Below are 15,717 nucleotides of genomic sequence, written 5' to 3'. Positions count from 1 at the left end.
ATTTATGTTGCTTCTAGGCTTTGTTATTTTAACACTACAATCACATTAATTATAATACAGCAATATCTCTATATCCCTTAAAGAAATAATCATTTCTGGAAGAGAAAATACCAAGTTAAATGATGTGAGTATTTTTAAGACTCTTGTCACGTTGCTGTTGGAGTAAGTCAGCAGACATGTATGACACCAGAGAGTCTTTTTTTTTTTTGCATCTTCACCAAACAATAGCTATCATAATTTTTTAAAATACTTTCCCAGTTTTTTTAGAGGAAAATGGCACATTCTTGTTTTAATTTGCAGTTATTTGAGTACCAATAATGTTGAACATAATGTTTATTGGCCATTTTATTATATTAAGAGTTGCCTTTTCCTATATTTTATTCAATCCCAATTGAGGTAGCTGGAGTCTTAAAATAAATACCCTCTATTCTCATTTTTTTACAGGACATCACTGTGATTTCTGCCAAGCTAACCGGCATGCAGAACAGCTTGACAATGCTTGTGGATACACCAGACTACTCAGAAAAATGTGTGCACTTAGAGGCCTTGAAGAACAGACTGGAGGCCCTGGCCAGTCCCCAGATTGTAGCAGCATTCACTTCTCAGTCTGTGGGTGAGTATGGCTCTTTCTTGTGTCGGCACATTTCTTTATAAAGGTAAGACTGTCTGAGTCTTCAGTCTTGAAAATGTCTTGATGTTGATCATATTATAAGACTGGAAGTATGGGGCTGGGGATGTGGCTCAAGCGGTAGTGCGCTCGCCTGGCATGCGTGCGGCCCGGGTTCGATCCTCAGACCACATACAAACAAAGATGTTGTGTCCGCTGAAAACTAAAAAATAAATATTAAAAAATTCTCTCTCTCTCTCTTTCTCTCTCTCTCTCTCTCTCTAAAAAAAAAAAAAAAAAAAACAGACTGGAAGTAGCTACGCACCATGGCACATGTCTCAAGAGGTGAGGCAGGGGGATCACAAGTTTGAGGCCAGCCTCAGCAACTTAGTGAGACCCTATCTCAAATAAAAAAAAAAAATTAAAAGGGCCGAGGATATAGCTCAGTGGTAAAGCACCCCTGAGTTAAATTCTCAGTACTAAAAAATAAATAAATTTAAAAAAGGGTGAGGGGTATAGCTCAGTTGTATAGCTCTTGGGTAGTATGTGTAAAGCCCTGGGTTCAATAACCAGTACTACAAAGGGAAAAAAAGGGAACTAAATTATAACTTATGATGCTTATGTGTTTTGAACATCTTATGTGAAATTTTCAAACATACAGAAAAGTTGAAACAAATGTCGTGAACATACTCTCTGAATTCCAGCATTAGCGTTATGCTGCAGTTTGCTTTATCACGTGTCTACCTACCATCCATCAACCCATCTTAGTCTTTCTGATGCCATTTCAAAGTTGCAAACATTAGTACACTTCAGTCCTAAATACTTCAGTATTCATATCAATAAGTACAGTTCAAAATTAGATTATAATTATTGGATAAAGTTTATATTTAGAGAAATGTACAAATCTTAAATGTGACATTGGAATAAGTTTTGACCCTTATCAAGAATACTGTGATGATATATTATTTTTCAGCAGTTGAGTTCTCTAGTAGAATTGCAATATGAGGATTTGATACCTAGGTAGTATATCCATCACCTCACATAGTGTTTTAGTCAGCTTTTTCACTGCTGTGACCAAAAGACCCAACCAGAACAGTTGTAGAGGAGGAAAAGTTGATTTGAAGGTCCACAGTTTCAGAGGTCTTAGTCTATAGATGGCGGCTCCATTCCTGGAAGCTTGAGGTCAGGTGGAACAAAAGTATGGTAGAGGGAAGCAGCTCACATGGTGATCAGAAAGCAGAGAGAGAGACCACTTGCCAGAGAAAAATAGATACCCCAAAGCCACGCCCCCAGTGTCCCACCTCCTCCCAGCCACACCCACCACTTCAGTTGCCATTCAGTTAATCCCTATCAGGGATTAGGTTAAAGATATAACCCAATCATTTCTCCTCCAAACCTTGTATTGTGTCACATGAGCTTTTGGGGGACACCATGTCTAAACTGCTACACATAGTTACTACTTTTTCTTACTGTGCTGAGAACACTTAAGATTTACTGTTAGCAAATTTCAATTACACAGCACATTGTTAGTAGCTGTATATTCACCATGCTGTGTATTAGATCCCCAGAACTGACTCATCTATTGACAGTGTGTACCCTTTGACCAACATCCCCTATTTCCCCCACCTCCTGCCCTGGCAGCTACCAGTCCGCTCTCCTTCACTAAGTTCAGCTTTCATAGATTCCACACACAGAAGTCGTCATACGTTGTTTGTATTTCATTGCCTGGTGTATTTCACTTAACATGATGCCCTCCAGGGTCATCTGTGTTGCTGCAGATGAACACTTTTTCATGACTGAAGGGAGAGCTTTCCTAATTAATCTGGGACAACATAAACCAGGACTGTCCAGGGCAAGTTGGGACAAAACTCTTGGAGAATGGCCCTCTGGATAGTTGATTAGCAGTGTGGACGAGTGAGCTTAGCCGCCTGTGCCCATGGTCACACTGCTCCCCTAGAAGGCAGTTTCTCCCCATGCTTGGCTCCAGAGGCAAGGCCTGGAAGGTCTGGCCCCCTTCCGGGGTAGTGAAGCCTTATCAAATTGCTGTCCCTTCAGTTCAGCTCTGGAGAACTGTGTGCCTCTGTTTCCAGCTGAGAATCTTTTTCTCTGTAGTTCTTGGGTTATGTAGTAACTCCAGAGGCAGAAATAAGGCACTGTTATGTTAGGTAAGATTTATTTATTTATTCTACTATCAAAGTGAGCACTTAGATAATTTTTAAAAAATAAAAATTATTACCAAATTTATTAAGTGCCTTTTCAGCATCTATCAGGATTAATTTGTTATTTTTATTTCCACTCACCTACTAACTTGATAAATCATAAATAACATTTCGAGTATGACTCCATTCTTGCATTTTAAGAACAAACCTTGCATGTTTACTCTGTGTGTGTATGTGTATAAATGTACTGCTAGATATTTGTTAATCTTATTTAGATTTTTTTTTATTGAGATACCATAAGTGAATATCTTTGCTGGGTTGTGGTATCATGATTGTGTTGGCTTCTTGGAAGCCACCTTGGAAAACCTTCATGTTTTTCCTTCTTGCTCTATTAATATTTAAATAGCATTTTTATTAAGTATTGCCATGGCCCCATTGAATGATTTCTATCTCAGTTCATCTTGGGTATTAAATATCATGAGCTCTGCTTTCTTTTTGTTTCTATTTGCTTTAGTTTGTCTTTGCCTTGTTTATAATCTTCAGACTTTCTGAGATGTTTTATTTTAGAGTTGTCTATTACAAATGACACATAGTTGAATTTTGCTTTTTTTCCTTAATATATATATTTTTTAGTTGTCAATGGATCTTTTGTATTATGTATCTTTATGTGGTGCTGAGGATCAAACCCAGGGCCTCACACATGCTAGGCAAGTGCTCTACCACTGAGCCACACTCCAGTCCAAATTTTGTTTTTAAATCTAGTCCTTGTATGTCTTTTAATAATAATTTTCATCCCATCTAGGTTTTATTTTTTTAAAACAGAAATTTCCAGTCTTTTATGTGTCTATTTTTATATTTTTTGCTTGTATGTTTCTTTCCATTTCCTTTGTTCTCTATGCTGTATGATTTCTTTATAATTTTTCTCAAAGACAATTTGAAATACATATATATATATATATATATATATATATATATGCACACACACACATATATATAAAACTTCATTTTAGTTTTACTTGTGATTTTTAACTTCAAAAAGTAAGATGAAAATTTTTCCCAGTCTGTCAACTTCATACATGCAGTAATATCTGATTCCCCTACTCCTGTACTTACATTCCTCTTTCTGCCTCCTGCCCTTCCCTGTCTCCCTTATCAGATAATGATTTGCAGATATTTTTCTCTCATTCTGTGGGATTAGTTCTTTTCCTCAGCCCTGGGGACTGAACCCAGGCCCTTGTGCTTGCTAGGCAAGTTGCTCTACCATTGAGTTATATTACCAGCCTCTGCTTTTATATATATATATAATTTTTAAAGTCTGAGGGTCTGGCTCAGTTGCTCACACAGGCCTCAAACTTGGGATTCTCCTGCTTTAGCCTCCTGAATATCTTATTTTTGTAAGAGTCCATCTTTTTTCTTTTGCATATGGATATCCAATTTTCTGAGCTGAAAAAATTTCCTTTCTCCTTTGAATGATCTTGGCATTCTTTTTTTTTTTTTGGCACGAGGGTACCAGGGATTGAACTCGGGCGCTTAACAACCATTGTGAGCCACATCCCCAGCCCTTTCTTGTATTTTATTTAGAGACAGGGTCTCACTGAATTGCTTAATGCCTCGCTTTTTGCCGAGGCTGTTTGAACTTGTGATCCTCCTGCCTCAGCCTCCCAAGCTGCTGGTGTTACAGGCATGTGCCACCGTGCCTGACTGATCTTGGCTCTCTTGTTGAAAATCATTTGACCATGTATATGGGGGTCTGTTTCTGGTTCCACTGTTAATCTGAATCCACAGAATATAGTCTATATATAAACTATATTAAGACATATAGTTTGTATGTCTGTACTTATGTTAGAACTACACTGTTTTCATTGTTGAAACTTTATAGTAAGTTTTTTTAAAAAAAAATATTTATTTTTTAGTTGTAGCTGCACACAATACCTTTATTTATATGTGGTGCTGAGGATCGAAACCATGGCCTTGCACATGCTAGGCGAGCATTCTGCCACTGAGCCACCACCCCAGCCCCTTAGTAAGTTTTGAAGTCAGGAAGTATGAGACTTTCATTTTGTTTTCAGAATGATTTGATTATTCAGGGACCCTTGAGATTTCATATAAATTTGAGGATAGATTTTTTGTTTCTGCAAAAATTGTTGAGATTTGGGAAGGAATTGCATTAAACCTATAGATCACTTTGACTAGTATTGACATCTTAATGATATTAAGTCTTCTGAACCATAAACATGAGATGTCTCTCTGTTTATTTGTGTCTTTAATTTCTTTCAGCAGTGCTTTGTAGTTTTCAGTGTATGTCTTTTAGCTATTTGGTTAAGTTTATTACTAAGTATTTTATTCTTTTTGATGTTAGTGTAACTGAAATTTTTAAAAAATATTTTTTTAAAATTTTAAAAATATTTAATAATGCTCATTATTAAAATAACTGATTTTTTTAAACAACTGGGTTTTGTGTATTGATTTGATTTTGCATCCTGCAGCTTTGCTAAACTTATTAGTTCTAATAGAATTTTTTTTTTTTTATGGTACTGGGGGTTGAACTACCTACTGCTGAGCTACGTTCTCAGCCCTCTTTATTTATTTTTATTTTGAGACACAGTCTCGCTAGGCTTCCTGGGCTGGCCTCAAACCTGTGATCCTCCCAACCTCAGACTCCTGAGTAGCTGGGATTACAAGTGTGCATTACTGTACTCAGCTCTAAGAGGATTTTTGCGGAATCTTTAGGGTTTTCTATATATAAGATTTTGCCTGCAAACAGAGATAATTCTTTTTTCCTATTTGAATTACTTTAATTTTCCTTGCTAATTTCTCTGATTAATATTTTCCTTAATACATTCAATAGCATTGGAGAAAGTGGACATCCTTTTCTTGTTTCTAATTTTAGAGGAAAGACTTGGAATAATCTTCACCATTGAATATTTTGTTAGCTATGAGCTTTACAAAATTATATGGGGGCTGGGGATGTGGCTCAAGCGGTAGCGCTCTCTCCTGGCATGCGTGCGGCCCGGGTTCAATCCTCAGCACCACATACAAACAAAGATGTTGTGTCTGCCAAAAAGTAAAAAATAAAAAAAATTAAAAAAAATTTATATGGGCAGCCAGGCACAGTGACACACCTAATCCCAGCTGCTTGGAATACTGAGGCAGGAGGATCACAAGTTCAAGACTAGCCTCAGCAATTTAGCCAGACCCTATATCAAAATAAAAAGGGATGGGAATGTAAACCCGCGGTGATCTTGGTGGTACAGTGCCCCTGGGCTCGATCCTCAGTGCCCCAAAAATGTAATGAATTGAAAAGAGAAAGTATATGGCTTTCATTATGTTAAGGTAGTTTCCTTCTATTTCTAGTCTGTTGAGTGTTTTTTAACATGAGAGAGTATTGAATTGCGTTAAATGCCTTGTCTACATCAATTAAGGAGATCACCCCCCCCTTCATTTTGTTACTGTGGAGTAGTTATTGATTCTTGCATTGTTAAACCATCCTGGCACACAGGAATAAATTCCACTTGGTCATGGTGTATAATCCTTTTTTAAAAAAAATATGTAATTAGTTGTAGATGGACACAATATCTCTGTTTCATTTATTTATTTTTTTTATGTTGTGCTTAGGATTGAGCCCAGTGCCTCACACATGTGAGGCAAGCACTCAACCACTGAGCTCCAACCCTAGCCCACTGAGCTACAACCACAGCCCTGTATAATCCTTTTAATGTTGAATTTAGTTTATCAGGATTTCATTGAGAATTTTTGTGTCAATATTTATCAGGGATATTGGTCTATAGTTTTCTTGTAGTTCTTTGTCTATTTTTGGCATCATGGTAGTGCTAGTCTCAAAATAAATTACGAAGTGTTCCTTCCTCTGTAATTTTTTTGGAAGAACTTGAAAAAATTGGTGTTAATTCTTCTTTAAATGTATAAAAGAATTCACCTAGAAAACCATCCAGTCCTGAGTTTTTTGTTTTCAAGAGATTTCTGATCACTGATTCAATCTTCTTATTAGTTGTAAGTCTATACAGAGTTTTTCTATTTCTATAAAGTTCATTTTTTAAAGAATCATCCATTTTATCTAGGTTATTCAGTGTGTTGATATATAATTATTCCAAGTACTCAGTGTGATCCTTTTTATTTCTGTGGCAATGGTAGTAATGCTTTCTCTTTCACTTCTGGTTTTAGTTGTCTTAAGTCCTTTCTCTTTTTCATAGTGAATCTAAGTAAAGATTTGTCAAAGATTCCTTTTCAAAGAATCATTGATTTTTCTCTTTAGTTTCTTATTCTCTATTTTATTTATTTCTGCTTTAATCTTTATTATTTCTTTCCTTTTGCTGTCTTTGGTTTTAGTTTATCTTGTTTCTTCTTAAGATTTAGAGTTAGGTTGTTGTTGTTATCATTATCATTTTTGTTATTATTTTGTGGTGCTGGGAGTGGAACCCAGGGCCTGTGCGTGCTGGGCAAGTGCTTTACCATTGAGCTACATCCCAGCTGAGGTCTTTTTGGGTGTGTTTATAGCTATGAATTACTTTGCGTAGTTGCTTTCACTGCATCCCATAAATTTGGTATATTGTGTTTTCATTTCCATCTGTCTACAAGCATTTTCTAATTTTCCTCAGAATTTCTTCTTTAACCTAATTGCTGTTTAAAAGCGTATTGTTTAATTTTCACATATTTTTAATTTTCTAATTCTCTCTCTACTGTTGATCTCTAATTTATTTCTGTTGTGATGAGAAAAGATGCTGTATGATTTCCATGGTTTCTACCTTTTAAAATTTATTAGCACTTATTTTATGGTCTAACTTATGGTCTGTCCTGGAGAATATTCCCTGTTTACTGGGAAGAACATATTTTGCTGTTTGTGATTGTCGGGTCTAATTGATTTAGATTGTGGTTCAATTCCTGTTTCCTATTTGATCTTCTCTATCTTGATATAACTTCTGCACGTGCCATTTGCTGTTTTGGCAAATTCTGCTTTATTATTCATTTAAAGAAATTCTACTCTATAGGGTAGATATTTTGAAAGTTGTGATTATACCTTGAGACAAGGCACACATTGTAGCAGTTACTTCCTAAAAGTGTTGTTTAAATGTCCATCTAAACGTTAGTATGTCAGAGTGTGATGGTATTATCAGTAGATTTTTCTTCTTATTCTGTTTTCCACTTTTTCTTCCATGAACATGTTACTGATAATGCTGAAAAACAATGCTATTTCAACAGTCTTCAACTTAGTGTAGTTATTGAGTGTCTACTGTGTGTGGTGCTAATTTCTGGGGACAGTGAAACAAGATAGGAAATGTTACAGCTTTCCTTGGAGCTTGTGTTCGTGGATGATAAAGACAGATATTATGTAAGTAATAAATAAAACAAGTGTAGACTGAGATTATTTCTGTGAAGGGAAGGCATGACAGGACTCAGGAGGAACCTAGTCTAGGTTGGCTGAGGAGAAACCAGAAGATCATCTTAGATACAGTAAGTACAGAGACCCTGAGGCAGTTAAGGGCTAGGTTTGTTCTTGGCACCTGACAGATGGCCTGCTTCCCCAATGTTTTTCAGTTCATATAAATACTGGATTGACACGTTAGATGAAATCGCTGCTTTTGTAGGCCAGAACATTGGACGCCAGCACTTCAACCTCTGCTGTAGTTTGCAGTCCTGCAAGTCACTAAAACTCTCTGGGCTGCAGTTTTCTTGCCTACAAAATGAGGTCAATTATCAGTTATTTTAGGTACTTGTCGCTAACAGTTTGTGATTCAAATCAGGGCCAGGACTAGGTGAGGCAAGTGGTTGTGTGCTTGCACAACCCCGAGAGTGATAGCTTCTTTAAATTTCATACCCCAGGCTTGCCCCCCAGCCCGGTGCCAACCCTGATTCTAGTTCATTTTACTGTTCAGATGTGCTGATTGATTTGCTGATGTATAATGTCAGCTCTATTAGTGATGCTTGTCAGGGATGCTTGTTGACTTTAACAAGCAGAGCTTGTGGTGTCTGATTATTGGGTAACATACTCTGCTCCTAACATTACTTATTTTTCATATTTATGATCCCCATGCATGAGTTAATTCATTATCTAGTTAGGAACTTCTGAATACTAGTTATAAAGCCACATTTTAAAAATACTTTTATTTTATTTATTCTATTTTTATGTGGTGTTGAGGATCAAACCCAGTGCCTCACACGTGCTAGGCGGGCGCTCAACCACTGAACTATAACCCCAGCCCCAGAACCACATTTAACCTAGTGAATTATTTCTCTTGGCTATATCAGAAAACCTCGTAACAGTCTTATATGTGTTTTATGTTGTTCTTTAGATCAGTCCAAAATGTTTGTGAAGATTTTTACTGAAATTGACCGGATGCCCCAGCTCCTTGCATACTATTACAAGTGTCACAAGGTAAGAAGCTGCAAACCATTACAATTGTGGAGTGCTCATAGCTCTGGCAACAGCAAGTTTTAGACTTGAGGGCTGTTTTTCTTTCCATTAACCAGTAGGGGGCACTCTTGGTCCAGCGTATGGACACATCTAATTGCCAGTTGGAAAACATTTCATCAGTTTTCATCCTCTTTTGTATTTACAGCTGGATTCATTTAGATGGATTCAAACAGACTTGAAAAATTGTTTTAATTTATTCCCATTTTTGTATCTTAAGGGAGATTCATGTCTTAAGCTTTATTGTGCCTTTCAGCAAACTGTAAGACTTTTTTAAGTTTTGTGTGGTTGTTGAAGTTAGGTTACCAAAACACTCAGCAGCTTCCTGGGCTGACCTCCATTCCTTGAAGCCCAGTCGTTCAAGCCCCTGTGTCCTTGAAGCAGTAAGGAGAGGACATGAAGCTTTAGCACCAACTCATAGCCACCTCTAAGGTCTCTTCTGAAGAGCGCAGCGCACTGGGTGGAGCACCCTGGCATGTCTTTGGGGCAGGGTAAAAGGAGAGAGGTACTTGGAGGTGACAGATTCAAGTTTGGATGATTATTAGAAGAGATTACTGTTTTTGTTTGTTTTCTGCCTTTTTAGGAAAAAAAAAAGAATGGATTCAGTGGGCACTTGGCTCGGGACAGCAGGCAGCAGTGCTCACTGGGGTGGTGGAAGGGAAGGGCAGTTGGAGCAGGCAGCTTATTTAGTGCACCCAGCAAGGTCCTCTCTGTTGTGCCTCTGCAGGTGCAGCTTTTGGCAGCCTGGCAAGAGCTGTGCCAGAGTGACCTGCCCCTGGACCGCCAGCTCACCGGCCTCTATGACGCCTTGCTCGCTGCTTGGCACACGCAAATCCAGTGGGCCACGCAGGTAACAGCTTACTTGGTTTTAGGGGAATGGGTAACTGGCTGGGAGCACCTGCTCTCAGCTGCAGAGCCCCACGGGAAATGTCCCCATCTGTCACCATCACCCAAGGGGTTAAAAGATAGGCTTGGAAACCCAGGGCAGTGAAGTCCTTAGGTTTCCATTAAAGCTCTTCTTATCACTCTTATCTGTATCTTAAGTGGAATCTAATGTGACAGTGTTGCCTGTGGTTCAGCTAGGGAGCCTTTGGAATTCCTGGAAGCCGTTATCTTCACATCTGAAAGCAGGAGGCCCCTAGTCAGGCGGTGGTGGAGTGAACAGGCTGTTTATATCTTAACCTCAGGTAAAGCTTACCTGGCCTGCAGTTACTTTCCCTTCTCTCACAAGACATCAAGAGTTAGAGGAAGAGTATAGTGTTGAAGGTACCCTCTGAGCAGGGGCAATGAAACAGAGGGTTCAGGAGGAAGCTTCCCATCACTTACCCTCGCCAGGTCTCTAGGCGTTTCCAGACGGAGGGGAATGGAGCGTCACTGCTTCGTCCGCAGGCCAGGAGGGCAGCAGACCCTCTTCTAGAAGGGGAGCAGCCTGAGTACTTGGGGTGATGACGGACTGGGCTTATTGGTGGTGTGGCTTATTATTTTTCTCGTCATTAGTTGTGGATTGCTCTTTAGATGTTCATCAGTCATTTGGTGGAATAAACTCAAATGTACTGGAGAGATTCCCTGCACAGGGTCATGGTGTTGAGGATGGCTAAAGCCCTTTTCTCCATCCTGGCTTCTTCTTCCTTGAACTAACCTAATTCAAACTTAGGCAGGTTTTGTTTGCTTGTTTTTTTGAGGAGAAAAAGAACCTCAGTGGTTTTTGTGTGATCACGAGTTTTCAGCAGGTCTGTCTGCTCACACCCGTTTACCGTCCGGGCCTCTTCTACCACTTCTCAAACCACAGGAGAAAAACGGCTCGTGCCTGTACATACAAATGCCCTTCCTCGTCTGTGAATCATCTAGGAGAAAGAACTGGGGCTTCTCAGACTTCTGCTTCGTCCTCACTGTTAGTTTTGAAGGCATAAGTTTATGCTTATTTATACCTTTGGCCTGTGGCCCGTTTTCTTTACGGGATGTGAGCATGTGAGGTGGGCTTTCATCTCCAGAAGCTCAGGAGAGTGCAGGTGAGGCCAAGGCCGCAGGGTCTGTAGGTGTGTCTCCTCCACATTTCTGTTTCCCTAGGTTTTAAATGAACCTTTTCCCGCCTGTTGCTGGGGATCAAACTGAGGGCCTTGCACATACTAAGCAGGTGCTCTAACTGAACTGCACCCCTGGCCCTCCCCCAGTATTTTAGTATGAAAAATACCCAACACATAAAAAGGCTGAAATAATTCTACAGTGAATACCTGTGTACCTACCTCACAGCTGGACAGTGAACATTTTGCTGTTTGCTTTGTCACAGATTTATCCTTCTATCCGTCGTCTGTCTACTCATCAAATATTTTTTGATTCATTTCAAAATAAGTTGGGATATAACATTCATTTAAGAACACGTATATGTATATGTACACATGTGTATTATTAACTAGAGTTCAAGTATTTGTGTTTTTTCGAAGTAAAATTATGAAATGCAGTGATCTTAAATATATCATTTGATTAGTTCAAACAAATGCAAATAGATGAGACCTTATCCTCTTTCTAGACACGAATCATTACCATCCACCTAGAAAGTTCTCTCATACTTCTTCCCGGGCAGCTATTGCTCTCATGTTCCCCCCATATAAATTAATTTAGCCTGCTGTGGGATTTCCCGCAGATGGAAAACACCCTGTGGCAAAGCATCTTTGTTGTTGTGGCAAGGTTTCTTTCATCTGGTGGGTTTTTGAGACTTACTCATTTGTATGTATTGCTAGTTTGTTCCCTTTTATTGCTGAATTCTGTTACATTCTGTTACATGATGTGAATAGACATCATTTAAAAAAATTTTTTTGAGATGTTGATGAACCTTTATTTTATTCATTTATTTATATGCAGTGCTGAGAATTGAACCCAGTGCCTCACACATGCTAGGCAAGAGCTCTACCACTGAGACATCGTTTTGTTTGCACATTTTCTTATTGATGGACACTTGATCTACTTGATCTCATTCTAGTTTGGGACTACTATGAATAAAGCTGCTATGAACATTGTTCTATAAGTGTTTTTTTTTTAAGACACATGTCTTCATATCTCCTGAGTAAACACCTAGGAGTGGAATTCTGAGATCATAGGGCAGGTGTATATTTGGATTTATAGGAAACTGCCAGGCCTTTTTCTAAAATACTTGTCCTTATTGCACTCCCACACAGTGTGAGAGTTCTGATTGCTTCCTGTGCTTGCTAACATGGGGTGTTGTCTGTCTTCTTAATTTTAGCCATTCTGATGGGTGTGCAGTAGTGTCCCATTGTGGTTTTAATTTGCATTTCCCTGATGACTAAGGGCACTAAGCACCTATTCTTGTGCTTCATGGCCATTTGGATGTCTTCCTTTGTGAAGTGTCTATTCAGGTCCTTTGCCCATGTGAAACATTGGGTTGTTTGCCTTTTTATTATTTAGTTGTAGGAGTTCTTTATATATTTTGGGCACAAGTCCTTTGTCAGATATGTTTGTAGACATTTGCACATTTTCTTCCAGTCTGTGGCTCGAACAGAGGTTTTATTTTTAATTTTTAAACTTTTTTTGCAATGCTGGGGATCAAACTCAGGCCCTTGCAGGTTCTGGGCAGGCACTGAGCAAGCACTCCATCACCGAACTACATCCTAGCTCTGAGTAGGAGTTTCGATTTTGATGAAGCCTATCATTTTGTTTTTTCTTTTATGGTTGTTGCTTTCTGTATCCTAAGAAGTCATTGCTAGTCCTCAAGTTTCAAGGATATTCTTCCATGTTTTCTTCTACGAGTTTGTTTAGCTTTTAACATTTAGATCCGTGGTCCATCCTGAATTAGCTTTTGTGTGTAGTGAAGGCAGGGCTGGACTATCTTTCTGTGGCCCAAGTTGATAAGTCTGGTCTTACTTAAATGACTTGGGGGTGGGGGTGAAGTTAGACTATGGTTGTATTCCAGAGAGTTCTCATTGGTTGGTCGATATGTGAAGTCATGTTCTAGACCTCTAGTGGCATTTTTTTAAAATGCATGTTTCAATTAAGACCCCTAAACCCCTTGTGTTTAGAGGTTTCCCCTTTTTTAAAGTAACTGGACAAAAAAGATTCTGTGGCCATTTCGAAAGAACAACAGAAGTTTACAGACTTAGAACTTGGGGGCTCAGTGATGACCCTTAGCTGTAGAAAATAGTAACTAGACATGGAAAAACTGGGCTGGAGGTGTAGCTAAGTGGTAGGGCATTTGCGTAGCATGTGTGAGGCCCTGGGTTGGATCCCCAGCACTGCAAAAACCAGACCAGAACAAACCAAACCTGATGAATTAAGTTTCATCAAAATTAGAACCTCTGCTTAAGTCATAGACTGGAAGAAAACATCTACAAACATATCTGACAAAGACTTATATCCAGAATATATAAAGTACTCCTACAATTAAAAAACAAAAAGGCAAACAACCCAGTTTTTTAAATGGGCAAAAAACTTGAACAGACACTTCACAAAGGAAGAGATATGAATGGTCAGTAAGCCCACAAGTAGGTGCTCAGTGCCCTTAGTCATCAGGGAAATGCAAATTAAAACGACAGTGGGATAATGCTGCACACACCCACCAGACGGCTACAATAAAAAGAGTAACAATACCAAACTATGAATAATGGGCAAGTCTCGCAATATTTAAAAATACGAAATATAAGAGAACTTTTGAAGTAAATTTAAAATAAAGAATTTGGTGGACCTGGGCGTGGTGGAGCACGCCTATAATCCCAGTGGCTCAGGAGCCTGAGTCAGGAGGATCGTGAGTTCAAAGTCAGCCTCAGCAAAAGTGAGGCACTAAGCAGCTCAGTGAGACCCTGTCTCTAAATAAAATACCAGATAGGGCTGGGGGTGGGGCTCAGTGCCCCTGAGTTTAATCCCTGGTACTGCCCCCCACCCCTACCCCCACTCCACAAAAAAAGAATTTGGTGGTGATACATAGGGTGAATTACTAAGGAGAGTTGGGAGACAGACAGCCTTTGCCTGGTAGGGATGATGTGGTGCTGTTCAAGTTGATGAAGGAACAATCGTTGAAACAATTGTTAGTAACCAATAAAGGAATTCAAAGAAAGGAAAGTCAGAAGGGAGATTTTCATCCTGGTGAGTGGAGACATTATTGACCGAAGTAGGAAGTTGAAGGGAACACCTGTGGAGTTCAGTGGGGACATGATGGATTCTAATTATGGGTGCTTTTAAGTTCCCAAGTGTCAGTCTAACCGTGACTTCCAGTAGATGGCTGGATGACTGGCTCAGGAAATATAGATTGGAGCATCTGCCACAAGTTGGTCATTTTATAATTTATTGGATTTGATTGTTTCTTCCCCCCTATTTCTTTGTCCCAGACTCTAGCAGGGTGGCACTATGTGGAGTCTAATGTAGGATGTATCAAGGGAAACAAATGTTCTTTGCAGTTTTGTAAATTCTCTGAGAATTAAAAAAATATATACATATTTTGGACCATGTGCATGGCCATCCTATAACCAGTTGCTAAGGATCTTTAATCCTTCTCAGGTTAACTTTTTACACAGTGTAAGATCCGGGGCCTGCCTTGTTCTTTTGCATGCGGACATCCAGTTTTCTGAGAACCGTTTGTTGCCATGATTGTGCTTTTCCTATGAAATGGCCTTGGCACCCAGGTTTAAATCAATTGGCCTTAGATGTCTGGGTCTGCTTCTGGGCTTTCTGTTCTAGTCCACTGGTCTGTGTCTGTCCTTATGCTATCATTATACTTTTGAAAAAGTTTTCAGCCACACCTGAGGTATTGGGATTAGGACTTTACTTATAAATTTTAGGGGGACACAGTTCAGACCATAATATTCCCCTTTCTTCATGAAACTAAACAGGGCGAGTCTTTCAGCTTTGCTCTCCTTTTTCAAGACGATTTTGATTACTTGGGGTACCTTGAGCTTCCAGATGAGTTGTCTTTGTTGCTGTTCCTTTATGCACTGTGCGACCCACTTCAGTGCCAGCAGCCTGTAGACACAGAGGCCAGGCAACGGTTTGGGGGCATAGTTTGCCCTGGCATGGGACACTATGAGAGGCCCAGGGACAAGCCTACATAAATCCAAACCCATGCATTCAAATGAATTTTTGAATGGATTTTTCTATTCCTCAAAAAAAAAAAATACTATTGGTGTTTTGATCAGTGCTTGCATTCCATCTGAAGGTGACTTTGGTTGTGTTGACATCTTAAGAACACTAGGTCTTCAGATTCATGAACATGGGATGTCTTCACATATTTGTCTTCTTTCATTTCTTGCTGTTTTGTAGTTTTCAGTGTATAGTTGTTCAGCTTTTTGGTTAAGTTTATTCCTAAATACTTGGTTCTTTTTGATGCTATTGCAGATGGACTTGTTTTATTAATTTCCTTTTCAGATTGTTCATTGTTAGTGTGTTGACAGACAACTGATTTTGTGTGTTGATATTATTACCTGCAACATAGCTGAATTTTAACTCTTAACAGTATTTTGTGGATTATTTTGGATTTTCTACACATAAAACCATGTCATCTGTAAACAGAGATCACTCTGTTTTCA

General features: G+C 39.0%; 1 protein-coding gene and 1 non-coding gene across 3 annotated transcripts in view; one reads left to right on the top strand and one right to left on the bottom strand.

The window, feature by feature from the left end:
• Positions 1-15,717, top strand: part of Cog7 (component of oligomeric golgi complex 7) — a 64,089-nt gene that overhangs the window by 7,026 nt on the left and 41,346 nt on the right. For both annotated transcript variants that reach the window (XR_006853973.2, XM_046454647.2), the window contains exons 4-6: positions 445-613; positions 9,072-9,154; positions 9,918-10,040. Coding sequence is in view for 1 of the 2 variants with exons in the window: in XM_046454647.2 (XP_046310603.1) it covers positions 445-613; positions 9,072-9,154; positions 9,918-10,040 (375 nt within the window). In the remaining variant the exon portion in view is untranslated. The remainder of the gene's footprint in view (positions 1-444; positions 614-9,071; positions 9,155-9,917; positions 10,041-15,717) is intronic.
• On the bottom strand, positions 15,125-15,257 carry LOC124099579 (small nucleolar RNA SNORA42/SNORA80 family). Its single transcript, XR_006853995.1, has one exon. It is a non-coding gene; the product is annotated as a small nucleolar RNA SNORA42/SNORA80 family (small nucleolar RNA).

Source organism: Marmota monax, unplaced genomic scaffold (genome assembly GCF_021218885.2).
Source record: "Marmota monax isolate L192 unplaced genomic scaffold, Marmota_monax_Labrador192_F-V1.1 WCK01_AAM20220418_F8-fsc00086, whole genome shotgun sequence".
NCBI lineage: Eukaryota > Metazoa > Chordata > Mammalia > Rodentia > Sciuridae > Marmota > Marmota monax.
The sequence above is the reverse complement of the archived record's forward strand: the minus strand, read 5'-3'. Positions and strand labels throughout refer to the sequence as shown.